This window comes from Oncorhynchus mykiss, chromosome 10 (genome assembly GCF_057628025.1).
Source record: "Oncorhynchus mykiss isolate SJ-2025 chromosome 10, ASM5762802v1, whole genome shotgun sequence".
NCBI classification, from domain to species: domain Eukaryota; kingdom Metazoa; phylum Chordata; class Actinopteri; order Salmoniformes; family Salmonidae; genus Oncorhynchus; species Oncorhynchus mykiss.
The window spans coordinates 49,531,281-49,540,518 of NC_143031.1; the positions used below are offsets into that span (position 1 = coordinate 49,531,281).

At 44.6% G+C, this 9,238-nt stretch overlaps 1 protein-coding gene across 2 annotated transcripts; it reads left to right on the plus strand.

The window, feature by feature from the left end:
* Window positions 1-233: 233 nt before the first annotated feature.
* Window positions 234-8,849, plus strand: LOC110534180 (vascular endothelial growth factor C). 2 transcript variants are annotated; one of them, XM_021618898.3, is made up of 7 exons: window positions 234-950; window positions 3,796-4,009; window positions 5,675-5,865; window positions 6,062-6,192; window positions 7,031-7,134; window positions 7,348-7,684; window positions 8,478-8,849. In XM_021618898.3, exons 1-7 carry the CDS (start codon window positions 855-857, stop codon window positions 8,590-8,592), a joined length of 1,188 nt encoding a protein of 395 aa, XP_021474573.1. In that variant the 5' UTR covers window positions 234-854; the 3' UTR covers window positions 8,593-8,849. The 2 variants fall into 2 exon arrangements, 1 of the variants encoding a protein (XP_021474573.1); XR_016483774.1 differs by having other exon boundaries at window positions 363-950; window positions 6,062-6,196.
* Window positions 8,850-9,238: the final 389 nt, after the last annotated feature.

Below are 9,238 nucleotides of genomic sequence, written 5' to 3' on the forward strand. Positions count from 1 at the left end.
TGAATCATAGAATGAGTGCTTCTGCTTCTCCCCTCTTTACAGAGCAGTACAGTAGACCACCCTGAAAAGCAGGAGGCCAGGTGGTATGGTGATAAGACATGAGGCCAAGTCAGATACGAACACCTTTCTGGAGAAGCACATTGCCTCAGCATGTTACAGGGGAATACACAGAGTGAGCATTTGAAAATAAGAGATTCTACTGTAGATATTGAAAATATAGCACCTTAAAAAGTGTGCTCACCAAGCGTCAGAGACAACAGTACTCACTGGTACACAGGCTCACACACACACTAACTCCCAGTCTGGAGAGGCGGTGGCAGCTACTCCCAAAAGAGAGAGAGAGTGAAAGGGAGAGAGAGAAAGGAGGGCACTCTGCCGAGGGAGCCTGCCTGCTGTCACATGTGTCTGCGCTCACTTCCTCTGTACTCGGGCTTCACTGGAGACAGACACAACCCTACACTCTCTCACCCCATCTGGACCTGCAGGAGCCCCTATGGAATCTGGCCTCTCAATCTCTACACCTCTTTTCTGATTAAGATCATCTACAAGGATCTGATTCCAAATACAAAGCCTTCAGAGGGAAACTCAAGGGAGTAGCGATGGAAATACTTGGAATGAAACAATGAAAGTGGTCTCACATGCTGTACGAAGTGAAAGAAAATACTTCCTGGAGGAAAATGCTGTGTTTGAAAGGCACTCTACGGGGCTCATCTTATCTCAAGGTCAGTTCCTGGCTAAGGAACGAGGAGATCCTTGTGCTCTGTGGGATGAGAGTTCAACTGTGGGGCATTAGCTGATCCTTCATCATCTCCCCCTCGTCCTCCTCCCGCTCCCCCTTTCATCCCAGACACACCATGTGGATATTATCTTTAGTCCTTTGGATTCTCAATGTCACCAATCTCACTCGTGGTTATGACTATGATGAGTACCCGGGTGAGGAGGACACAAAGGTGAGTAACTAAACAACACGCTGCTGCTTTTGGATGATGTGTCATATTGTACGGTGCAGATAAGAATTGGCCAGACGAGGCTCTTTCCCGATGAACCTTCATTATGCTCGGAACTCTGATTTCAGTTCAGAAATAAATAGGCATGTGAAGGTAATAGACTACTGTTATTGACTAAATCAGTTTGTTGACTAAATGAGTTGTCACAATAGTTTTTTTTTTAAAGAAACAGGCGGTTTCCTTGTTACTCGTCAGTGCTTTCACTACAGCGGGTGTGTCTTTAGTTGGGCAATAAAACATCCTCCTCGCCTTGTGGCTACATTGTGCATCATTAAAGGTGAATGAGTTAGTCATGTTGTACCTGTCTACTTCCACTATTGAGGCGGGTAGTAGGCCATACCCTTAGACAGACGTCTGCCGTTGAAAAGGTTGAATGGAGAGAGAGGGACTGTCAATTTGGACAAAAGGAGACGAGTGAGGTTGAATAGCAAAAGTGACTAGGGATGGTTACAATTGAGTTGGCTACCTTGTTTAAATTGTGAGGTAAACTGACAATGGGTTGTGTGTGATGATAAACACTCACCCTGAGCGATCGATCGTGTGGGAGGTATACACCGTTTATCTATTGGTCAGCCATGACCTCATGTTGCCAAGGGGATGACCTCATGTTGTGTGATCTGAGCAGGAGCTTACAGTCAGCCACAAGGGGTGACATTTGCAAGTCCAGTGGAACCGAAATCACACAAGCGGCTTACATAAAAGGCCACGTTCAAAATGTGAATCCTAAACAACATTAGAAGCAGCTACAGTGCCTTCAGAAAGTATGCATGCCCCTTGACTTATCGCACATTTTTTTGTGCTACAGCCTGAATTCAAAAAGTATTTAAAAAACATTTTCTCACCCATCTACACACAGTACCCCGTAATGACTAAGTGAAAATATATTTTTTAGATTTTTTTGCAAATGTATTGAAAATGAAATACAGAACCATCTAATTTACATAAGCATTCACACCCCTGAGTCAATACCTTGTAGAAAGCACATTTGGCAGCATTTGCATAGCTTTAAGAGCTTTCACACCTGGATTGTACATTTGCCCATTATTCTTTAAAAAAAATTCTTCAAGCTCTGTCCTATTGGTTGTTCATCATTGCTAGACAACCATTTTCAGGTCTTACCATAGATTTTCAAGTAGATTTAAGTCAAAACTGTAACTCGGCCAATATTCCCTGACTTCTTGGTAAGGAACTCCAGTGTAGATTTGGCCTTGTGTTCTAGGTTATTGTCCTGCTGAAAGGTGAATTCATCTCCCAGTGTCTGGTGGAAAGCAGACTAAACCAGGTTTCCTCTAGGATTTTGCCTGTGCTTAACTCCATTCCATTTAAAGCTCTCCTGTCCTTAATGATTACACACATACCCATAACATGATGCAGCCACCACTATGCTTGAAAATGGAGAGCGGTACTCAGTAATGTGTTATATTGGATTTGTCCCAAACATTACACTTTGTATTCAGGACAAAAAAAGTTCATTGCTTTGCAACATTTTTTTGCAGCATTACTTTAGTACCTTGTGGCAAACAGGATGCATATTTTTTTTGAATATTTTAATCTGTACATGCTTCCTTCTTTTCACTCAGTCATCTAGGTTAGTAGTGTGGAGTAACGACAATGTTGTTGATTCATCCTCAGTTTTCTCCAATCACAGCCATTCAACTCTGTAACTGTTTTAAAGTCACCATTGGCCTCATGGTGAAATCCCTGAGCGGTTTCCTTCCTCTCCGGAAACTGAGTTAGGAAGGACACCTGTGTCTTTGTAGTGACTGGGTGTATTGATACACCATCCAAAGTGTAATTATTAACTTCACCATGCTCAAAGGCATTTTCAATGTCTTTGTGGTTAATCTGTGTTTGAAATGTACTGCTTGACTGAGGAACAGATACTTGTATGTGAGGTAGTCATTCAAAAATCATGTTAAACACCGTTATTGCACACAGAGACCATGCAACTTATTATGTGACTTAAGCACATGTTTACTCCTGGACTTATTTAGGCTTGCCGTGACAAAGAGATTGAATACTTATTGACTCAAGACATTTCAGCATTTCATTTGGTTTTAATTCACTTGTAAAAAAAATAAATAAAAAAAATGTTTTAGATAAAAAAAACTTATTCCACTTTGACATTATGGGGTATTGTGTGTAGGCCAGTGACAATTCAGGCTGTGACAACAACCACGTGGAAAAAGTCATGGGGTGTGAATACTTTCTGAAGGACCTATAACGTATATTTGAAAATGTCTGATAGTGAACCCAAGGCTTTCATCTGAAAATGGAGACCTTTGATTGTAACAGACATAATAACCTTGTTCCTTATCGCTAGGAAAGAACTTGGCTGATCTCAATGGAAAAAAATATGATATTGCGTTGCTTTGTTTTCCCTGGGCTCAGACAGACACAGTGCTCCATACTGGCTCAGTTTCCATTCCATCCCTGACAGAAGTGACAGTCTAGCATTACCAACCTGGGGGGAAAAAAATAACAGCATTTGTTTCCATAAGATAGGTAGCACCCAGGCTGCTTGGTGGGTGTTGATCTCTGATAATGTTACAGTGACGCCCTTAGGGTTCGTATCGTAGTAGTGACAGATTACAACTTAGTTCTGACTTATCAAATGGTCTTTATTACAAACATGTTTTTTCTATATGTTGAGATACCCATCCATGTCATTTTGTATAGTATTTTCTACATAATATATTGCAGTGGATGATCAACATAAACTGAATTTTGGTAGATCAAAGATATGAATTTGATGTTCTCATTGCTCATTTTCCCGATTCCTCATCAGGCCCCACTGGTTGGCGAAGGTATTAGTGGTTTGGACACCGTCTCCAATGTGGACGAGCTGGTGGAGCTGTTGTACCCAGAGTACAGTCTGGTGCAGCACTGCCTACGTAGGAAAGCCTTGCGCACCTCCCCTCCTCTCCATGCTGAAGACGATATCTGGGCCTGGGGCAAGCCCAGGGAGCTGGCACTGGTCAAGTCTGACAGCAGCATTGAAGGTAAGGCTCTTTGGTCAAATGGCCCTAACAACAGCAAACACCAATTGAGAGAGAACGTTGTCTGCCTATCTCACACGGGGGAACTGCTAGCGTGATAGCCCATTTCTCCCCCCCCCCCCCCCCCAAACCCACAGATGGGAGCAGTACAGCTGTGTGTCGTTGTTAAAAAGGAGAGAGAAAAGCCTGTTCTTGTTTTCCTAACAGTTAAAGAGGCCCCTCACTCTTCCCTCCCCACTCATCAGAGACTGAGTGTTCTCTCTCTGCGCTCTAGTATAAACTAGCTGTGTCTGCTTCCTGATCACAGGAGCTCATCACAGAAGATATAGGCCCTACTGGAGAGCTGATTAAGGCTGAGTGGACCCTTATAACCTAAAGGACAATGATAGGAGGTGGCCTGGCCTCAGTTCACCCATTTACACAACAGACCTCCAGATGCCATTGAGAGAAAGTTGTAAAAAGGGCACATTACAAAACTGTTGATCTTGCTCCATTGCCTTTCATTGACCAGCCCCAACCTCTATGAAATGATGCCAGAAACAATTCAAAGAAAGGACATCAGACCCACAGACTAAAATTAAGCAAACAGTCAGGTCCAGTGACTAAAAGTCTTATAAAGGAAACAGTCACGCTGGACAATCAAACAGTCACGCTGGACAATCAAACAGTCACGCTGGACAATCAAACAGTCACGCTGGACAATCAAACAGTCACGCTGGACAATCAAACAGTCACGCTGGACAATCAAACAGTCACGCTGGACAATCAAACAGTCACGCTGGACAATCAAACAGTCACGCTGGACAATCAAACAGTCACGCTGGACAATCAAACAGTCACGCTGGACAATCGACCAGTGGCAGAAAGTAGGACATCAGATTGAATTAGAAGACATTAAACAATGATACTTTACAAGAGACATCCCAAGATGAAAGAGCTGGGCAAACACAGTCAAAGCCACCTATTGTGTGCTTCCATCAGACAATAACAATAGACGTTTATTGGCCAGACGCCAAGTTGTCTAAAAAGTTAATATCATTAGGGGTTAGCTTTTCTCATTCTCCTCTCTTTGAGTATTTGCAGTCTGTTGTCCTCATATTCTGTTACCTAGACAAATTGCACATTGTTACGGTGATCATCCGACAACAGAAATTGCACTGAAAAGGAAATGATTTGTTGAATTCAATCTTTTAAAACATGGACATTACTCTTACACAATGTGGCTTAGTGGGTGGCAGTGTGGTTCTGTGGTTAAGTTATTGGGATGGGCTTTCCAAAAGGAAATTGCCCTTTACAAATCCAACCAAATTTGTAGGTGGGGGACGCTGTCAATGAGGTTGCAACCAATTAGCGCAGCAATATAGCCTAATAATGCAGCTACATTATTACCTGTGTGGCTGAAGATGGCCAATAACAGAATGTTCCCGACGATTCTATTCCACATTAGTCTGGATTAGTTATTATTCTCTAGACCTTGGTGGTCCTGTGTGGCTCAGTCGGTAGAGCATGGTGCTTGCAACGCCATGGGTTTGTTTCCCGCTGGGACTACCCATACGTAAAACGTACGCACGCTCAAGTCGCTTTGGATAAAAGCGTCTGCTAAACGGCATATTGTATTATACATCCCTGATAACCTGTCTTTGCTAACGCCACTCCATACATCCCCAGTCATTCTGGAGGAGATCCAGCGTACCATGTGTACTCCTCGGGAGGTGTGTCTGGAGGTGTCTAAGGAGTACCCGGAGAGCACCAGTCACTTCTACGTGCCTCGCTGTGTGTCTGTGCACCGCTGTGGGGGCTGCTGTCCCCAGGAGGGTCTGTACTGCACCAACACCAGCCACATCTACATCAACAAGACGGTGAGCAGCGGAGGACAAACTAGATATCATCCGACATTTTAAAATGACGCTACTGTACAGGGCAACACTTTACATCAAGTCGCTCTTATACCCGCGTTGTACCAATGGCACAGCTTTAGTAACAACATTGTATTCAATAGATGCCGAATCTGAATGTTAGTCATTGACACCGTGTTCTTTCCCCCTGTGGCCTCAGCTGGTGGAGTTGTCTCACCGTGACCGCTCTATGGTGATGGTGGCGTTCGTCAACCACACGTCCTGTGAGTGTCTGTCCAAGAGGCCCCTGCACTCCGTCATCAGGAGGGCCGCTGCAGCTCACCTCACCGTGTGAGTGAGTAGTGAGGACTAGTCAACTTTAAGACGTAACCTCTGATGCTGCCGATCGAGACACAATGTGCGCACACACACACACACACACACACACACACACACACACTTCATTATTATTAAAGGCCCAGTGCAGTCAAAAAAAATTGGGTTTTTCCTGTGTTTTATATAGACGGGTTGGCTGACAACGTCACAAAAATTATGCGTGCGCATCGATGGGGCCGGAAGCCTTGCCACCAACTGTAACCATTCCCAGAATTTTTATTTATTTATTTTTTAACTATTTTAATTGAAAACAATCACAATAAGGTACTTAATTGTTACCCAGAAAATATTTGATATTGAGATAAAAATGGCTGCATTGGACCTTTAAGGAATACAGTATTTGGTTCACATTAAACAATATTGTCCAGTTTTAATGCAATGTAATAATATAGCTGACTGACTAAGCCAAGGATACTAAACCATTCCATCTAATCCTATTTTATGTGGACCAGTATCTGACGATGCAAGTGAATGAGCTAGACTATCAGCTATTCCGTCACAAGTGCTTTGCGTGTGCATTTGCTTTTGAACTGAGGCCATGGAGAAGAGGCCATGTTTCCCCCTGCTCTCTCCTCGTCTTTCGGTGTCCAGCCTAACTGCTCCAGACGGCTGTGTGTAGGCTGTCTGCCAGGCCAAGGCCAGCAGGGAGGAGGGCCAGGGGATTCAGTTCCCTCTCACAGACCGCCCATGGTGTCCAGCCCATTCACAGGAATGCTTTTGTGAGAGTAGCAGTCCCCCTAAGCCAAGACCTCTGATCTGATCCTGGCCTGTGTGTCCCTCCTTCCCTCTCCAGGTGTTCCCCGCCAGATGTTCCCTGCAGTACAGGACTGGTCTGGGACCCCACCGGCTGCCTGTGTGTTCCCATGGACACAAGCTCCTTCTCAGAGAGAGAGCTAGGTAAGTTAAACTAGCCCGTACCCATACAAACCCAGTACAGTCGTTTCCGTTTGCCAACACCGAGAGATACTGTAGCCCATAGGTCAGGAAGTTGGTAAATGAGAATGATATAATGCCTCGCCGCATTGAAGTGAAATGTACTAAACCACATGTCTGTCTAGAGGTCAAGAAGTGACACTAACTAGCCTCTCTCCTCTCCACCATCTGTTGCAGAGCCCCTAGAGTCAGCCTTGCTGGAGCTGTGTGGCCCCAACAAAGTCCTGGATGAGGACAGCTGTGAGTGTGTGTGTCAGAACGGTCTGACGGAGGCCAGCTGTGGGCCAGGCTGGCGTCTAGACCAAGAGTCCTGTGAGTGTCTCTGTGAGGACCAGCCCGGCCCAGGGACCTGCCCACCCAACCAACGCTGGGACCCAGATCTGTGTGGCTGTGTGTGCCGGGCAGAGTGCCCCCGTAGTCAGCCTCTCAACCCAGAGACGTGCCTGTGCCAGTGCAGGGAGAGTCCTCACACCTGCCTGCTGCAAGGCAAGAGGTTCAACGCACACAATTGCAGGTAAAACAATTGACTCTAAAAACACAGACCGCACAACAGAAAAGGGCGAAAGAACAAACAATTCACATTTCATTAGGCCTCATGACACCGGTGGACATCCCCATTGCCATTTCTAGAAAACTATTCCCAGAACTATGATGCGGGTCAAAGTAATAATACGCGGTTGACCTAAGTGTGACAACTTGGGAACACATAGTACAAAAGCTATAACTGCTATAGCTACAGGTTCTTTTAATTTGGCAAGAGCAACACACAACCTGTTCCACTTAAAGAGGAGACCGAGAGGAATTAAATAGAGGGAACTCAAACTCAGTGTGAAGTCTGAATCCAGATACTGTATCGGTATCATGAGCAATATGTATTTCAGGGGAATCTGTTCAAACGTAATGATAATATTTGAATAACTATTTCACACTTCCGGATAATGACAAGACATTCATGTGAAGAACTACTCCAGCGTGAGAATTCATATCCTGTTTACGTCCCTTTACAATGAATCTGGATAAGCGAGGCAAGGCACCTGCCACATTTCTTTGGAATGTAGAAACCAGACGTTCCAGAAAGCACAGAATTCCCCTCTTGCGAGAGATTAAAAATAATGTTTTATGTTCTATCCAAACAGCGGAAAGAGTTAGAGCATGTTTTATCAATGAGACAATGGGGATTGGTCCGAGATCACACACACAACTAGCTTACACACACAGGGTCATGCAAGTGGGTCACAGTTGAGTTGAAGCTACAGTACATTGCGTAAAACCAACTGTTCTATCGGTTTCTCTTCCCCTCCACCAAGCTGTTACCGGCTGCCCTGCAGAAAGCCACACAAGAACTGTCCAACTGGCTTCTACTACAGCCACTACGTCTGCCAGTGCATACCCAACCACATGAGGTCAGAGGAGTGGAACTGACAAAGCTGGTGTCACTAGCACTGGTGCCAAACTGCAATGTACTGTAACTGTATGGTGAAATAGAGCAGAAATGAAGGCTGACCTGACCACAACCATTGTCCACATGGGCCGGAATAGAGAAGAAGGTGTGGCAGAGAGGACACTGACCAAATGGTATTCTATACTCAACAATAATATAAACACAACATGTAAACTGTTGGTCCCATGTTTCATGAGCTGAAATAAAAGATCCCAGAAATTTGATATTTGCACAAAAAGCTTATTCCCCCCCCCCCCCCCCCAAAAAAAAACACACATTTGATAATCCACCCACCTGACAGATGTCACATATCAAGAAGCAGATTAAACAGCATGATCATTACACAGGTGCACCTCTACAATGTGCAGTTTTGTCACACAACACAGTGCCACAGATGTCTCAAGTTTTGAAGGAGCGTGCAATTGGCATGCTGAATGCAGGAATGTCCACCAGAGTTGTTGCCAGATAATTTAATGTTAATTTCTCTACCATAAGCCATCTCCAATGTGGTTTTAGAGAATTTTGCAGTACGTCCAAACGGCCTTACAACCGCAGACCACGTGTAACCACGCCAGCCCAGGACATCCACATTCGGCTTCTTCACCTGCGGGATTGTCTGAGATCAAC

Coding starts and splice junctions, on each gene's coding strand:
- LOC110534180 (XM_021618898.3), top strand. CDS start 855: ATGTGGATATTATCTTTAGTCCTTTGGATTCTCAATGTCACCAATCTC. Junction 951..3,795: donor CGGGTGAGGAGGACACAAAG/GTGAGTAACTAA, acceptor ATTCCTCATCAG/GCCCCACTGGTTGGCGAAGG. Junction 6,193..7,030: donor GCTGCAGCTCACCTCACCGT/GTGAGTGAGTAG, acceptor TTCCCTCTCCAG/GTGTTCCCCGCCAGATGTTC.